Source organism: Zootermopsis nevadensis, unplaced genomic scaffold (genome assembly GCF_977971745.1).
Source record: "Zootermopsis nevadensis isolate Lab colony 2312 unplaced genomic scaffold, Znev_1.0 Znev_ptg000002l, whole genome shotgun sequence".
Taxonomy (NCBI): domain Eukaryota; kingdom Metazoa; phylum Arthropoda; class Insecta; order Blattodea; family Termopsidae; genus Zootermopsis; species Zootermopsis nevadensis.
The window spans coordinates 13,877,209-13,895,809 of NW_028259134.1; the positions used below are offsets into that span (position 1 = coordinate 13,877,209).

Consider the following 18,601-nt stretch of genomic DNA (forward strand, 5'->3'; position numbering starts at 1 on the left):
TAAGTCAAGATCAGACACACAGCAATATCACCTCAGTTAACAAAGATAAGGGGGACCATCTCTAACCTTCCTCCATGCTCTCTTCAGAGTTTCTTGGCTTACTTTTTGTCCCACAGTAAAATAGGCTTAAGTTACCACCGTATGCTTGTAGGCCCTTATATGTGTGTGTGTGTGTCTGTGTGTACGCTCCTCACTAATAACCTTTGATACAATCAGTCATTAATCTTACTAATCTTAGATTTGCACACTGGATGTTGCAACACCTTCGTACATCTTAATACCTTGCCACAAATAATACCTACATGATGGCATTAAGAACTTCTGAAGTGCGTGCGAATATCGCTAATTCATCAATTTTGACAAACATATCTCATTCTCTCTACATTTACTTAAGTCCCTTTATAAATCTTGTAAATTACCACCTAAATAACACTAAGTGAACGACAAAATAATGAAAATATTCGTTACATAATTTCTTTAATTTCTCTATTGCTTCATTCTCTCCTAAGTTTAAAAATGTTGTTCTGCTATTTTCGTTGATTTGCAGTAAAAGAACACCGTTACTTACTTGCTATAATAAATATAAAATAAAACTGAAACAGGGCCACGCTAACAACTAGCCAATAGTAACGCCAGAATTAATATAGTTCTTAGTTCCTTTAAACAGTAGCAAATTATAGGCAGTGACCCAAGAGTTAAGATCCGTTTAAAAGCAGCAGAAATTATATTCCTGAAAATCGCACTGAAGACCAACAGACCCTTCTGAAAACAGTGACAAAATATATACCGCGTATTCTAGAATATAGGCCAAAGGGTCGGAGAGGTGTAAGAAGACTTAACAGATATGAAGAGATCAGACTGTAGTTGCAACGGCACAGTCCCGTCGTCTCAATAATGAGAAGAAAACAATTGTTTAACGACGCTTTCTAAACCCTGTAAGCTATTCACCGTGCTACAGACGTATGATTGTTAAATATGAATTTGTATGAGGAACAAAATGGTAGTGAACCATTTTAAGGTGTAGGGTCTGAGAACCATTCTCACTATCTTCATTTTAGCCACGACAGCTCTTCACTTGAACAGAAGTGCGAAGTACGGTATAAAAGTTACCACATTTAAAATTTTATAAAATTCAAAATCGAAATAAAAACTTCTGCTTTAGTAGACTATACTGTGAAGACACAAATAACAAATGTTATGAACTCTTAATCTGGCCGGATTTGACATTGCACAGATATGAAACTGCGGTTGTATCAGCCCAAATCCCGCTTTTGTAAGAATCCTCTATGTATTTGTGCCTCTTGAGAAAAAATTCTAAGACTAAATATTTCTGGATAGTTCTGTGTCTTATCGATTATGTCAGGTGTCTTCATCCTACTGCTGTTCAAGCATGGGACGTTACAGCTTTACGACCATAGAGGTCAAAGGGCCACAATAAAGGTCATGGTGTATCAAATGTGTTATCCTTCAAAATCTCTCGTCTATTTTCTTCGATTCTTTGTCCACAACCATAAAGTGGAAAGTAAAGCAGAAGGCTTTGAAGCAAGAAGTGAATGGAGGAGTTACTTTAGTTGCAGCTTTGCCGTATTAAATTCATTGATTTTTCCAGCCCCTCTGCCTCTCCCCTTCTACCTCCTTTCTCTCGGTCCATCTCGTGTGAACAGAATTTATATTATTCTATCCCCGAAATCAGTTTTGTAAATTTCATGCTTCAGTTGTTTGACAGTAAAATTGCTCAAGACTTTGTAAAAAGTGGGGTATGCAAGATTAATGGCACTTCAAACCACATGAAAAATTAAAAATATATATATATATATATATATATCGTGTTAAAACGTATTAACTTCCTCCTTGCATAGGCCCATCTTGATCTGATCTGATTCAACATTAACTTATGAAAGAGCGAAACGCGTTAGATATTTGGGAGCACTCCTTGGACAATTTACCTCATTGCAAAGTCTGTATCTCCGTATAAAAATGCAGATATAGGTCAACAACCATGCTCCGAGCGGAATTCAAATTCGCGATCCAAGTGTCCGAACTATGTAATACCGAACATGCCTCAGATAGGGTGACCAAGGTTAGGCGCGGATAACCGTGCAGATGAGGTGCCTCTAAAAGCACTAATAACTAACAACACGCGTTACATAACGTCAAATGAGATCGCAACGATTATCAAGAGGGACAAAAGTAGTATGAAATTTGAAGGACAATGTCGTGGCCTGTTTAAAGTAACTATCCCAGAATTTACTTTATCTGAGGAAAATCACGAAAAACCTTTCCGAACAGTCGGTGACAGCCCTAATTCTACCTCGTTCATATAAATCACTAGTTAAAACGGAACAACTCCTACTTGAGTGCCCTCAAATTATGCCAAGGAATTTAATTAAAACTGATAACGCGCGTAACTCAAGTCGTAGCGATCATTACATAAAAAAGAACGAGAAATCTTGAACAGACAAAAGGAAGTGACAGACTCACAAATGAGCCCTTCTATAAGTTCTGTGCAATATATTATTGGACACGTGTTACGTATCCTCCATTAAACATATATTTGGACCAACAAAATGTCAGAAAATGAAGTTTCGCGGTGTATGAATGACGTGATTTCAGACATAATATTAGTAACTTAATACTCAGTCCAGTCTGAAATTGATAAGTAAGCTCCTGATTTTTCCTCTCCCCGAAAATATTGAAATTTAAGACAGAAAACAACCACAGACTAATATTGTGAGGGGGAAGAAACTTCTTGAGATATTACTTTACACTGCAGCATCTCGTTATGTATTGTGTACAACAGCTTATATGACACATTGACTTTATTAACGTGACATGTTTCGGTGTATATATCACCATTCTCAGGCCTTGTTAAGAATGTGTTGAATACAATGTTTCAAATTGTTTATTTTAAAAATTGATACTTCTTTCTATAATTCTTATTTATTTCTTATGAAAATCAATAAAAGATATTTACAATTACAAAAGGTTATTCACAATCATTAGGTTCAATCTTGGCTTGAGTTGTAAACATTCACTTTAAAATACATCTAATTTGATCAATCTTTAAATGTACCGTCAAAACGTAATACAAATAAAAAGAAACAGTATAATATCGATTTTATGTGCATTACTATATCAATAAATTTTAAATAACTTCATTGTATTACACAACACATTTTATTTGCCATTTAGCAATGTTAATACATCATACCACATAATAAATATTAATAAATTAAAACATGATTAAAATACCCAAAACAAAAACTTTAAAAATATAGTAATATAACAAAGCAATATTTTACGAACGAATCTAAAACATAAAATTATGTTCACTTATATTAGAGTAATATATATGAGCACTCTTAATATATTTCCAAGTGAACTGAAACTTCACTACAAGGGATTAAATTTCTATACCAAGACCACTAGGTAACTTGATTTCACAGAGGAGTCCGACTTAAATCCGGGTTTCTAAATTGGCTATCTATAGAGAAGGCCATCTTGTTGTAGTCACTGTTACATCAATTTTGGGATACGTTTGTCTAATTTCTTCCTTCAAACTGTCTATATTCAAATCTTCCCTTTCGAGTCCAGCGTTTTTGAAAACTTTAAGGCTTCTCCAATTCTTGAACAATTCTTCCATAGAAGATTTTGATAGAATACGATTACTTCGTGTGTAAAGAACGAATTTTTCTACCTTTTTAACAGAACCGATAGTTGGTAACTCATTGAAAGATTCTTCCAATTTAAAGCCTGTATCTATCACAAATTCAATTAGGTTACAACACGTGTGTAGGAAATATGACAATAATTCACTCTTGACATTAAAAAGTTTTAGTATCAGTAGTGTTTGAAATGCAGGTAGAGGTTTGATTCTCCCGCTTAGAACCACACTACGATAACAACAGTCCTTCAACGTTAATCTTTCAAGTTTTGGAAATGTCTTACCTATAAAGTTTATGTCAACTTCTTTAATTCTCTCAAGATGGATTTCATATAATTTACCTTCTATATCCTTAAAGATTTTTCGCAGATTATCAAAACTGCAAACTCGCAAACGTACTGACTGAAGATGTCCTAAAGATTTTAGTTCAGAAACATCACATTTACTTACTTCCATACCTATGTGCGTAAGATGTGTACATTTTATCAGAAGATGCAACTGTTCTGTTGACATGTCAGAACAATAAAACCCGCACAACGGTGAAACCTCCCGTCTATTACAAAAGCTCCGTAAAAGTTCACTTAGACCATTCTTACTTATTGACGTGCCATCTACATTCAAATACTTAAGTTGTCTGAGACCGAGAAGGGTGCTTAAACTTTTGTCAGTTACTTCCCATGATGCTCTGACATCTACATGTTGGATACCTGTGCATGTCGTCAAAGCTCCAAGTGTTTGATCATCACAGCTCAGTCTGCATATAAACTTCTTCAGTGTTGTACTTACATTAACATTTCTTAAAGTATTACAGTTCGGAAAAAGTTGTATCAAATTCGATAAACGTGTTATGGCATCCATCACATATTTCCCGATGTCACAACAAGAAGTAATATCAATGACTTCGGCTTTTGGGTGAATAACAGAAACCGCGACAATTTGCATTCTTTCTTTCTGCCAATTTAAATGCATCCATTGTCCGTCCAAATAACGTAACAGTACAGCTGTTATATCATTATTAAAAATGGAAGGCAGTTCAAGCAGTGATTCGCAGTTTTGTATTATTTGGTTGAATTTTTCTTCCTCTGTTGCGACCGATGAATGAAGGATCCGGGATAATAATTTTCCACATTCCTCCAGTGCGAGACGTTCCAGCGAGAGAAGCTGGTGTGGCGGCATTTTACTATGGAAATAAATAATTCCCTCTGTTAGTCCAGCAGAACAAAACAAGTACGATTTTAAAGAACAGATGCACCTATTTTTAAAATCGCATCCTTTCTCTGCAAGGCTTGCAAATGTTCTCATCTTGTTTAAAGTGTGTAATATTATAATTTCACGTGTTTTATATATGTTTAAGTGTGCCTTCTTATTCTGAAAGAAGGACGGACATGGAAATAAGAAAGAAGACGTAACAGGAAACTTAATAAAATTACACACTCCGGAGATTCGTAATTTGTACTTAGCACCTAATGTTGTAACAGTGACTACATGCGTAATAATTAGATGTCGGAGTATGTATCCCGCATAACAGTAACAATAAATAGACACAATACTTTGGCTACAATTAATCCTTCTCGGGCTGACAACCGTGTCAAGTGGCTGAATGGAGAAAACACCAACGTTTCGACAACCATCTTCGTCCTCATCCTCAGTGTACTTAAGTTGATTGAGATCCCGTCCGTGCCCCGTAATCACGACTGAGCGTTAGCCAATAGGGACTGGAGTGCGAAGTGACGTGGTCACTATTTTTAGCCTAGCTTTCCGATTGGATAACATGTTCGTCATCGGGTACCAGGCTTAGATTAATTTAATGAGGACGAAGATGAAGATGAAGATAGTTTGTCAAAACGTTGATGTTTTCTCCATTCAACCACCTGACACAGCTGATGACGAGAGAATAATTTATTATACTTCGTCACTATGAAAGCTGCGCAATGTTGATAAATGAAAAATTAAAATTACGGATTTTTGGGCGCTTCATTCAAAATCAACACTTTCTTTCTCTTTTATCTTCTTTTTACTCGTAGGTGTAGAGGCTTTATTTATTCATTTTATTGATCTATTTGGACAGTGGTAAGACTCCTTGGATGAGTGATCAGCCCGACGCAAAGCCTCTACCTGTACAAACACAGAGAGACGCGGACAAACATCCATGCCTTGAGTGGGACTCGAACCCACGGTCTCAGCGGCCAGGCGCACGAGGTCCATGCCTCAGACAGCGTGGCCACTGCGGCTGGCCAAAAGCAACACAGGGTGCACAAAAATATGTCGGATTAGCGCACCTCTACTAGTTCTGATAGAAGTAAAATTTTGAAAACAAAGTATCCTATATACTTGTGTAATGCTACAATAAATGTAACTCGTGTGACGCAAATGACCGACAACGTAAAGTAACTAATTATGCAGATGGGAGCTTGAGAAGCTAATATTTGCTTAACTGGCGAATAAATTACCCGCGGTCTATGGAACACGAAGGCTCATTACTGTGTTCACAAGATTTGTTTATTATATACGTGCAGTTTTTAAATAGTGCTTAATAATCAGGACGGCTAATCACACACATCGATTATGATAAAAAAAATGGTAACTGCGGAGCTAAGGAATGAAAGAGGCGAAAGTACATCTTACAAAACAAACCAAAAAATGCTCTAGTTCACTCTATCAACCATAAGATGCAATAATCATGCCCAGTGATTTGGAGTTATGAAATGTCAGCCTTCATTAGCGCCAACCCCAGAGGATGGACGAATAAATCACAATTCGAAACATTGTATTTCTGCACATATCGTTCCTACTATGGTCACAAACTATTACACAGGAGAGTAAATTATGTACAATGGAACAATTTTCCACAAATATTCCATACGATAAGAAAATTTTCCTGTATTTGCGTGATTAAGTCACAAGAATATGTACGTAGGTTGTCAATTCACATTCGATAGCCTTAGGTTCGTTAACATGACAATGGTTTTCTGTTTTTAGATGGCATAACCATCATAATCATGCAAAGACAGTGGTATCAATTTGCTAAGACCGTTTCATTGAAAACTGCAATCTCAGTAATATCAAGTAACTGGTTAAGCAGAGTTTCAATATGCGAATTCATTCTGCATTTACAAGATTCTTGAGATCTTAAATGGCGAAATCGATTAGATTAACCTTATAGTCCCTATTAAAGAAATATTAATATAATCTTAGTGCGAATAAATGCATCCTCTTGGGGGGGGTCAGACCTCAAAACCGAGTTGGAGACATTGTACCACTGTTATTTTGAGTTATTTTCCTCACAAATCCTGAAATAAGTGGCATTCCACAATTTAAAGCTGTCTCTTCACATACACATTTAATATCGTGCTGTAAAATACGATAAATTGATGCAGCTAATATACTTATTAGGATGACGTTCAGTACCTAGTTACAGCAGTTTCATTAATTTCACTGGCCAGTCTGGAATACTACAAACTGGAGGAATGATTATGATGAAGAGATAGCTGACCGAAACATAAGCACAGGCCAATGCAGTCTTCATAAATCCTTCGTCCGCTAAATCATAATCAGTCTGCTTCTTTCCATCATGCTTTCCGACAAAAGAAAGCATACGCACTTCTCAAATTTTCCACGCGTTATAAGGATTGGAAGAAATGTTGCTTGCTCTATAAGAAACGCTGTTGATCTAACACGTCTTTCTCGCTTTGTAGGAATACTGAGGATTCATCTTCGAGTGCTAAATCTAGCCGAAAACTTGGACGCTTCTCCCGGCAATTCAGAAATACAAGCTCACTTTGCGGCTGCGCTGTGTACACAATGGCAGTAATAATGTGTATTCCCAACAGCACAGCTTATCAGAGCCTGACTAATGAACTTCAGAGTAAAAATTAAATTCCGTAATATAATGTATTCTGAGTCTCTTAACGTAACGTTCGGCTGAGCTAGTTCTATAATTGCTGTAAGGTCCACAACGTAACCTCTCAGTCGTTGAGCAAAGTATTGAATTTACGGATAAATGTCCGCTTGGTAGTAATGTTAAGGAACATGCAATAGAAAATTCTTACGAAAACTGTAGAGTTCTTAGCTTTACATTACAGTATTACTGACAGGTTTTTGATAGAAGCTGACAAAAAAATTAAAGCACAATATTTATTTATTCCCTGAAAAATTTAAATAAATAAAATAATAAGCAGCCTAATTTGCATTTCTCACCTCTACCGACTCAAGCTGAAATTATGACAACAATACATAACCCTTTCTTCAATTTCTATCTTATATTAAAGTTTATTTAAACAAAATAAGTACCATAAGCATGTTTCTTCGCGTAGTCCCGGACTTGAAACTGTTTATATACGCCCATATAGCACTCCTACCGGAGAAGCTGTAGCCACATTACAGCGAAATGTAAAGTGAATTTCCATACACAGCCGCTTATATAAAGACTTAATTACACTTATCAGGCAGTGTTTTAAATGCACCTATCAGCACGTCACTTCTGCAGGAATTAAACAGCTGGCGATAGTGAGGACAAAGTTCAGAAACTACAACCCTAACTCCACAGTGTTTCGATTTTCTGTTTTTGAATATAATTAAATGCAGATATACCCGATGTCGAAAGCCCAAACGTAGATAATGTTAAAATGTGCCTTTAAAATAGAGTTTAAAGATTCTGACTAGATTATCTGGCCCAGGACGGGCTGTTGTGAACACAGCCATGAAATTGAAGACATTTTATGGCAAGCATAGAGCTGCTGAAAATGACCAAACTCCATGAAGTGAGCCGCTGCACTAACAAAATAAAGAGGGAAGGGCAAATCCAAATTTAGAGCACCCGTATTTTATAAATGCGTTCTATAAAATGTTTCGTACTTGTTTTTACGTTCATTTGTCGCAGACACAAATCTAGAGTTGAAAAGCTGCACATATAGATACATAATTACGTAATCACAACATATTTTCAGTTTATTTTGTCAAAAATAAACCTACCTAAAATATTTATAATAATATCTACATGCTGTGGGTCATTATTTTGAGACTGCTTCATATTTTACATAAATTGAGAAAAACGATGTTATATTTTGACATGAAAAAGTATATATTATATCCTATTAGACTGAAATAAAATTCGCCCTGCAACTTTTAGAGTAGATTTTTATTCACACCACGTGTTATCTAAACGAGTTCATTAGCTTCGGAAATCAAGTCACAGCAATGACTGAAGATATGACTTTCATGCAGCGTTTACGACAATCATAACGTAGATATTAATGAATTTAGTTACATGACTAATGGTACAGTCGAGAGCAAGCCATAGATAAACCTCGATGTAGCTCATACCTAGATGAAACTGCCGGGAAAATCCAGATTATGTATGATCTGTGGAATCCGCAACAACACATCAGAGTAGCATAATGCGTAATTTCTCACGACAGTGATGATAAGTAACACTTTCGATGATGAGACAACAGAGAAAATTTAAACAAACACTGTAACACTTACATTGATATTATGAGAACTTCATGAACCTTATTATAACACTGTTGGAATGTCGACTTATACGTAGATCCGTGTCAGTTCCTTACGAAAACTGAGAAATAAAGTCACAAAAAAATTAAGTACTGGCGCTGCACTCATCGACCGACACGTACCACTGTATTTATATAGAACTGTCGCAGTGGCTCGGTACCATTTCCACAACCACACACAGAAAAAATTGAAAGATACACTTAAAAAAATATCACATACCATGCACACATGACCTTTATAGCAATCACAGTATCGGAACCGAAATTTTTCAGGGTTCACTCTGTCCCCCCATTAAATTTGCAAACTACGACATCCTAATACTCTGACAGAAGCACTTCTGTCCAACTTCTAGCACAAACGCCATTTTGAAAACGAATTTCTGTCTCCTTCACTCCTACGGGCTCCTGCGCAAAAGCATGGGATTATGGGAGCATGGTTTTGCGCGCATGACGTCACGTCATGGGCTTTCAGAGCGTTGCGGAAAACTGGTTGACATAGCAACCCAAACACGATGACGTCCGGCACCCTCCAGCCCCGTACTGGCTTTTAGGGTGTACATCTATGTCACCCCGTAAAGGCTGCAAGGCCCCTACAACAAGTTAACGTAAGACAAATTTACCACCATTGTCCAACAGCAAACTATTGGGCCTACGTGTTTTCCCTTATGTACCGATTTACAGAGGTTTCATTACAATGAACTGTCTGTTGGGGAGATATGTCTTTCTATTAGTTATGTTTTTTTATAATTTAATGACTTGTGTGAATGTAATTGGCGATATAGCTAATGGTGAACCAATCTACGGAGTTCTACGTTGTTCCCCTTCAATGATCATTCCACCATCGCTCCATATACATCTACCACGGACCGAGCAGGAAATTATTATACCTTTGGTCCTAACACATTTGACCCAGGACACATCTTACTTCGAAGTGGTCTAAATGTAGATTTTGTAAGTCATTATTATAGTACAAATCGTACAGTCTGGTTATGGAGGTCGGATTACCGAGGAACAAAATAATATAAAATTATACGGTCAAGATTTTGAGCGGAAAAAATTACGCGAAACGTAATAACTTTCCTAATGACTGAAACAGAAATGCCTTAGTCGGAAAATTTCCCAAATCAAATGTGTCTAGAGCAAGTATTAAATCCGAAATAGTTGCTATGCAACTGTCCTTGCAATTTCGAAGATGTTATCTAAAACAAAGAATCTTTCACTGCCAAACTTCTCTGTAGTTATCAGTTGTTAAACGTGCAGGCAGCTTTGTCCGAAATTCTCGGTTCCATTAATTTAGTGCAGCTTTCCGGTGTAACATCTAAAATGGAACTACACCATTCAAAGACAGAATCAAAGCCTGCTTCGTCCTGTTTCCATGTTTGCAATTTGTCGTTGTCAGTAATAAGGAAGACACAAATGAACAACAGTAAGGAAATTAGCCAAGTACAGTCACAGCCAACAAAAATGTTCCCATACTAGTCTTTCTCTAAAAAAAATTTTTTGTGTTTCGTAATTCATTTAACGACGACCATTAATTTCATAGCCTGGGTGGGGTCTAATGTTAGGGACAAGAACTTTGTAGGAAGTGGTCGTGGTTTATAGGCTATAATAGTTAATACTGGGGGACTGACAAAACCACGTAAAACCTCTGAGATTAAAATGGAACCTGCGACTTCGTAAATATGACGATGAAGTACTAACCACTTCACCACATCTTGGATATTAAGAGAAGTAAATCAATCATATTTAAAAACGCTTGAATGAACGAACACAAAGCCTACAAAGCTGCTAAGTCCTCAGGCCTGTACGTATTCAGATAGAAACCTTCAATACTTTACCATGCTCGACTTTTGGTGCGTGGAGGGTGAGCGAAGGACAAAAATTGAACTGAACTGCGCTCATCATTGATCATATCAATCAATTTAAATTAATAAATACTGTAGTAAACGTTTTCGACGTAACCTAAAATCCATTTATGAAACTTAATATTCATGTATATTCAAGAATAGTTAAAAACCAGTTTGTGAAACCTTTTTCTGAAACATATGAGATAAGCTCATAACATTATTCACGCTCTTTCGCAAAGCGATCTTTAAAACTGTCCGATCTCAATAAATATTAAAATGGTTCGACAATTTTTCGTAAAAACTTTAGTCCTGCGTTTCAATATGTCTCAACAGAACTTTCATAAACACATGAGTACTTAAAAGGAAGAAAATTCGTCATTACCGAAACCAGCGCAAATTTATTGCTGAAATATCCAGATTTGGCTGGAACTTCTACGTGGTTCTGAAAATAGTATTTATAGTAAAAAAAAAATTAAATATATTCGTGCCCTAAACACAGACTACATCCACATGGAAATACTTCAAACACCGAGGCTACAACATCCCTTGCCCTTGAGTCAATGTGACCTTATCAACGCAACACAGTAAAAAGATATCTTTAGACAGTAGCTGCTGCCACAATAAACAATGCAAACCGACCGAGAGGGTTCGAATTCTCAGTCGAAATGCTGTCACTGAAGACATTTAATAAAATATATTTCACAGGATAAAAAACGACAGAAATGTATTGCTTCGACACCACATACTTTATCTCGAGCAGACCACCTATCAGTACAAAAACCTCGACGTATCTTACTCGTTCATACAAAGCGGTTGAATCACGTACGGAACTACATGCCTTATGCCATTTTTACTTTTTTGACTTTCAATCACCGACATACAATTTTGTAAAAGATGTACTCATTTCGCCACGAGGCTTACCTGAGCATTGATCAATATAAGAGTAATTTCATGCTAAGTACAGCAACCTCCAAGCCTTTCTGCCACTCTAAATCTGTAGTTTGGGGTTAAGTTCGAACGACAGAGAAACTGTGGCAAATACGAGCACAGTTGAAAATAAAAAATTTCTGATAAAAGGAAACAGATAATAGGCCACTAAAACCAAGTCTTTTAGCCACTTCCAATGCCAATTTGGATAAACAACAACTTAAAGTGACTTGTCTACGATAAAAATAACTACCCTATCATTACAATCACATGGAAATATGAGCATCGCTTACAAAATCACTCCTGGTTTATACATCATTTTTGCTTACACAACACTTGCAAGCAAGTAAAAAGGAAGGCTGTTTTCGTTACCCAACAAAAGATGATGACCAAACATGTTTCAAAATTTTTGTTCACATGCCTATTAGGTTCCAAAATTGTTTTCACAACAGTTCTGAAATCTCACTAGATAGACAAAATTATTTTCTTGCCACATGCAACGAATATTCAAAAATTTATTTCAAAAACAGATTTCTAAACGTAACATTAGTTTATAGGGTTGTCTAACTACGAATAGGATTTATTTCAAATAACGGTGAGATATAGCGCACAGACGCTTTTAGAACAAGGTTATTGTATTGTTGTGTGGCACTGGTACACCTTTCTTGTCGTGCTCAACAAAACTCACAGAAATTCAAGTGTCCCTAACTGAAATACGTGTGTCACCGAACTTCGTCATGTGTTGGCATTGGCTCGTCAGCGGTCGTCGGTCGTCCAGAGTACAGAAATGCAACGTCGATCATTCAGAAACACATAAAGAAAACTTCCGCTTCGTGCCATGAATATAACTGCACACCTCGAAACAATGGCATAAACGAGTCATACAATTAGCTAATGCACATTACTCTAACTGGTAGCTCGATATCCAATCTCCCGTGTTGCAATCTATCGATTGAAACTTGCACAGAAATACCATGACAACACCCGGTAACAGAGCTCCTGGAAAATGAAGTTTTGTTTTTCACACAGATTCAAGTCAAAGCGGTTAATTTCATAATCAGATATTTTCCATCGTTAAAGACTGTGTTAATTGTTATATAGTAATTAAATGGCAATAACAGGAAGAATTCATTTAAAATATAAATGAGCATTAAACAAAGAGCTATCTCCATGTAACAGGGCTCTGCAAAAATTGATAATTGCTCAGATGGTCAAAAAAAATGGCTGACTTTCATGGAAGCCGAAGGTTCCCATTCGTCTTCACACCCTGGCCGCTTAACCCTGGAAAAGAACCCAAGGTTGAGTGGACTTCTGGGCCGGTCTGGACGTTGTGGTGAAGAGAGAGATTCTGTCGTCTCCGGTACCGAATCACGACCTTCGTCCAACCCGTATTCCAATCGCAACACTGAGGTATCTTTACTGCTGAACCAGAGTAAATAAGTGAAACACTTTTCTGCCACGTGGGACTGACAGTTCTACAGGAGCAGTGTCGGAAGTTTGACGCCAAACTCCACTTGGTGTCTAGGTGTACTACGCCAGGAGATCACCTCCACGGTCCCTTTACGCTTTCACAGCGTCTTAGGTCACAAGGGAGACTTCAAAACGTTCTCTGTTCTGCCACCACATTTGTCGAAAAATCTATAAAGAAACAAGACACAGTCCCTACTACTATAAATCCCGATCACAAAGCAAAGCCCCATTTCGGTTGGAAACGCCTTGTGACGCAGCAAGCAGAACAAAGTCGCTAGCTCCATGTGTATCTGTCTCGTTCATTCACCCACTCATAAACACACACATGCCCATTCCTTATCAGTCGTGCGATGTTTCCTGAAAAGGGTGGCAGCACATACAGAGTTCCAAGTGACTCAGAACACACATTATGACATGCGACGGCTATGATCTGCGTTGTGACCAACTCATTTCCTGGTATCTGCTAGTTGCTGCGGTAAGGCGTCGTGTTCGGTTCCACGTTAAGTGGGACACACTCACAAACCGAACGCAGTCATGCCACTTGTTCTACGGAAAGACATGTGAGTAAAGTAAACGTGATGTCGTAGTATACAGTATTGCTTCGTAGCGGGTTCGAGCCTCGGCTGATAAAACTAGCTCCACTGAGGCCTTTTCGTAGTTTCCTCCTTGGAGTCAATTCATGAAGTCTGTTGATACAGCGGCGACACTTCAACTTGTATTCGAGAAGAAACTGGTTCGAATCTCTGCCAAGATTTTTCTTGCATTCATCAGCTTCTCTAGACAAATGTCCGAACATAAAAAGGACACGAACACAGAGGAAAGAGTAGATATAAATGTGACACGTAAATTAAAATAAAAGAAACGTGAATAAAAGCAGGCATAACGAACCGAAACGTGAAAAAAGCTGCACACCTGTACAAAGAAAAATAAATGCGGACAGGAACAAACAGGCAGAAAACAGATAAAAGAAGATAAGCAGAGAAAATGACAAATAGAATAAAAATACTGTTCACTTGTAGACAAAAAATCACTCGTGGAAGGAAAATTATAAGACTCGTCTAGCACCAACAAGAGACAGGAAGTAACTTAATTTGAGACAATTCTAAATCAAATACACTTCAAACACTGAGTATTAGAGTAGGCATGGTTCAAAAGATGTTTAAAAACTAGTTTTGTGTCTAATGTCAACTACCAAGCTCTTAAATGGCATTTTACAAATCAGATATAACTTTCGTGTTTTCTATTTAGATTTTTTAAAATTAAAGCTTGTATGTGTTAGATCTGACGTCGGTGCCTGAGTAAGTGACAAAGCTTAAAAGGGCTATCGCCCTGATAAGGAAGGCAGCAACTATTTCTTAAACGTCGGTAAAATTCTACCTGACTACACGGCACGACAACTCAAAAGACAGCCATGTTTGTAAAGGATCATGTTTGACGATTTTTTTAAGAGCCTCTCATTTATACATGTTTCACAGCGTGGAATGGGGGTGATAATTCTTAACTAAAACTTCATAAAGATACCGCCATGGCCGACTTTATCCACCCACGCAAATGAGAGAAAAGCAGGCTACAGTCACCTACTTTCAAATACTTATCGACATGCCATAATTAAAATCGCCCCGTATCATTTGATGTAGTGAAACCTTTAGAATCAATTCAGTGTCAGAAATGACCTAAGAATCAATCAATCAACTGCAGAAGTTGATCATATTTAGTGTTACGACGGACTTAATATTCCCTGGATTGAACGAAATCAGGAAATCCGGAAAAGTCGTTCTGAATTACACAAGACCCACTCTGTGGTATGATAAAACTGTACAGTACAGTTGCATGCCATACATAAAAAAATTACACGCTCGATAATCTTATAATACTATGGATGGCGTCGTGACGGAGTACCAGTTTTATCACAAAATGCAGTCTAACAATGAGCTCCCAGTGTTCCAGCGCCACTAGCTGGAGATGTATTGACCCACTTCGAATAAGAACACAGCCCACTGAACTTCATACTGTGGATAATCTTTCTCTGAAGCCATTCATGTTTAAAGAGAACTGTGAGCATTACGTTATATCAGAATATCTTTCAGCTGTTACGAATAGTCATGGAGACTGACCTCGCTACTTAACACAAATATAATTCTGTGACGTTGTTTTGGTTACTAGGTGAAATACTAATGCACCCTTTAAAGGGGAATTAAGTGGCGCGTTTAATTTGCTCACGACACCATCACATTTCCTATGTAGCCTACATGCCATCGACACACAAATAGATTGTTTCACATTCTTTGTTAAGGAAATCAAACAATATTTTATTTACTGTGGGAACACATTGAGCAGGTAATATTATAAACGCCTAAGTTTACAAAATGTTAAAAATCAAGTCTCAAACCGAAGTCTTCTGCCTGCAGGTAAAGAACGCGCAATAACAAAATTTATTGACTGATTATTTCAAATCTTATTTCACTATCTGCACAATAAAGTTACTGCAAATCCGAAATTTAACGAATTTAAAACAAAGAACCATCTACGCTGTCTAGCAAATGATGTAACCCGCGATTTCGTCAATAAATATGCAAGAAGTAAGCAAAGAAACATTTAAATTTCGCTAATATTTGGTGAGCACCACTTTTTCGTGTTTCAAAAGTTCTGGGCTCTACCCTCGGACTGAGGCCGTGGTTTCCTTCTGAAATAGTAGACCTACCCCCAAATAGACCACGGCCAAATCCTTTCAAATTCGTCATTTAAAACCGTCTACCCATTCAACGTACGTATATAACCTACGCAGTTAAAAAGCGTCATTAAAACACAATAAAATAGTGCACAGGTCTACATGGACTTAAATAATTGTGTATTGTATATTATTCATTTGATACGATTTACCTCAAAATTATAATGTTTAAATTGCAATGTTTACATCTAGTCGAGTCAAACCTACAATCTACATATTAAAGCCCAAAAGCTGATTTCTTCACAGCTAAGTAATTTCTGACACTTTAACTAATAAGTCTGTCATCGTCCAACAATCCACATGAAGAATCCAGAGGGAAGAACAATTAATTTATTCGGGAGCGCAACTAAAACCTCGGCGGTTCAACGGCCTTTCACGTTACCTGGTTCCAGATTCCTTAATGGTACGCCAACGCCGATCGATTAATGGACAGACTTATTTCCTTTTCTGAAGGCATGAAAGCGTCACGTGTTTCTGCCTTTCTAATAGACTGGCTTTTATTCCATTATTAATGGATGCCACGACTGTAAAACTTTCATTTCCTTCCATCCATAATTACAGAATGTATACAGGTCGTATAGATCACTGAAATGTGTAACTAATGTCATTCAACGAGTTCCCCGAAAATTGTGTGGCCAGCGGTCCTCGGAAATGTCATAACGCCACAAGGTTTATTATAGGATAATTTCTAATGACGAAAATACACGTGGCGACCTCATCACAGTATTTGCACATAGTCCTTAATTTAATTAAGGATCAAAGTACTGAGCACCACGCCATGAATACGTATGGAGAAATGGAGGATACCTCCACGCATTCTTAACCTTGGCAACGGATGTAGGTGAACGGCCGGTAAGCTACATCGTCCTAAGAGAGCTTCGGAGACTGACTGGACAGAATCCACATCCTCCTTGATATTGCCGGAAACAGAACTCCGGTCTTGTACGGTGTAGCAAAAAGATGTATACACATTATAATACCGAATAGTAACCTTGTTATCGATCGACCGTGCCACGAAGCTAACGGAGGTCATTTCGAACACCTACAATAGATTCGTTAATTCATTAAATGCCAATGCTTGCTTATGATTTAGTTTATTAAAATGTCATTATTTCATTCATTGAATTCGTGTATACATCTTTTTGGGACACTCTGTATAACGAAAATCAAGTGTAATAATAAACCGTAAATACTTATACAAAATTTATACGAAACTGTGGGTGTGTTTTATGAACAGTATTGATCTACGTGAGGGCGACTCTGCCAAGCAGACATAGTAACTTACCCGGTTATCTTCAGATTCTAGAAATTCGTACTAATCCGCTTTTACTCGGACACCAGACAAGCGCAGGGTCAGAGATGAAGCCAGCCCATAACTTACGACCGACAATCTGATAATGTGCAACTTGGTCAAAGGCATCGCACACCTCGTGGGGCAGCGAAAGATGAGTGTAGAGCAACTGTGGAAAAATTATTTGCAGGAGTAGAAGAAGAACTCGGAAATAAACCTGCTCCAGTGACACTTCGTCTTCCACGAATCTCATGTGAAGTCATTTGGGACTAAACCTTGTTCTCGGCTGTAAGAAGCCAACGTCCGACCGCTTAAGCTACAGAAGTCGTTGTTCAAAGATATACCACTAATTATTACAACACAAAACTCACAGTTAAACTATGTCCTGCAGTTAAAATGGATACATTTCAATAAAACCATTAGGTACTTACAGAATATTCCTACCTTTAGAGGTAGAAAAATTCTGTAGGTAAGCGTTGCAAAACTTTCGCTATCTGTGAATCCCAAACAACAGTCTTCTTCATTAATTATTTAGTTTGAAAGGGATGTGTAGGAAGTCTTACTGTCAATTTCCAGAAACTATGACAGGTTTCATGTAGGCGAAATGCAGACAAAAACCAGAATCGATCCACAATCATTCCGAATGGAGTCACCCTTCTTACCCACCGGGCTTTACCGACGTGTAATGTTTTATAAGTCACTTAGTTACTTGAAGAAATATTAAGATTAAAAATATTCGCACACAGGCACACTGCCAGCATACTTTACTCACTAAAGCGGTCTATTTCCAAGTAGGATTTGAGGTTTTCACGGTAGTGGGTTGTGGCGCCGTAGTCTGGTAAAAGTTTTCAGACGATTCATAGGTTCGTGCTACCTCCATCATCAGGGTTATCACCCGATGATAGACGCAACAAGCAGAAATGTTAGTTAACATCTACCGAATACACGGCGCTACGCCACAGAAAACTGCTATCTTCACAATCTGTTTCTGTTCGGAAATCAGTCTATTAAAGCCACAAACAAATTAATAGTAGGACTATTGTTTCATCAGTAGTACAGTCTTAGGAAGCAATTGGAATCTGAGTTTACTTTCGGTGACACAACATTATCAATTACAAGATCTGAAACACCATTGCTACTGAACAGTTAACTGACTGGAACAAA

General features: G+C 37.5%; 1 protein-coding gene across 6 annotated transcripts in view; it reads right to left on the reverse strand.

The window, feature by feature from the left end:
* The window catches only part of LOC110836603 (uncharacterized), a 71,976-nt gene that overhangs the window by 38,838 nt on the left and 14,537 nt on the right, over window positions 1–18,601 (reverse strand). Inside the window, exons 1-3 of one of the 6 annotated variants that reach the window (XM_087350207.1) lie at window positions 9,395–9,532; window positions 9,149–9,236; window positions 3,175–4,844 (exon numbers count right to left, since the gene is read on the reverse strand). The exons of 1 other annotated variant lie outside the window; for it this stretch is intronic. In XM_087350207.1, coding sequence (XP_087206333.1) covers window positions 3,485–4,840 — 1,356 coding nt within the window. In that variant the 5' untranslated portion in view covers window positions 4,841–4,844; window positions 9,149–9,236; window positions 9,395–9,532 and the 3' untranslated portion in view covers window positions 3,175–3,484. Of the gene's footprint in view, window positions 1–3,174; window positions 4,845–9,148; window positions 9,533–18,601 lie in introns of those variants that run through there. 4 more of the 6 variants (XR_015535467.1, XM_087350197.1, XR_015535464.1 and 1 more) reach the window with 4 other exon arrangements.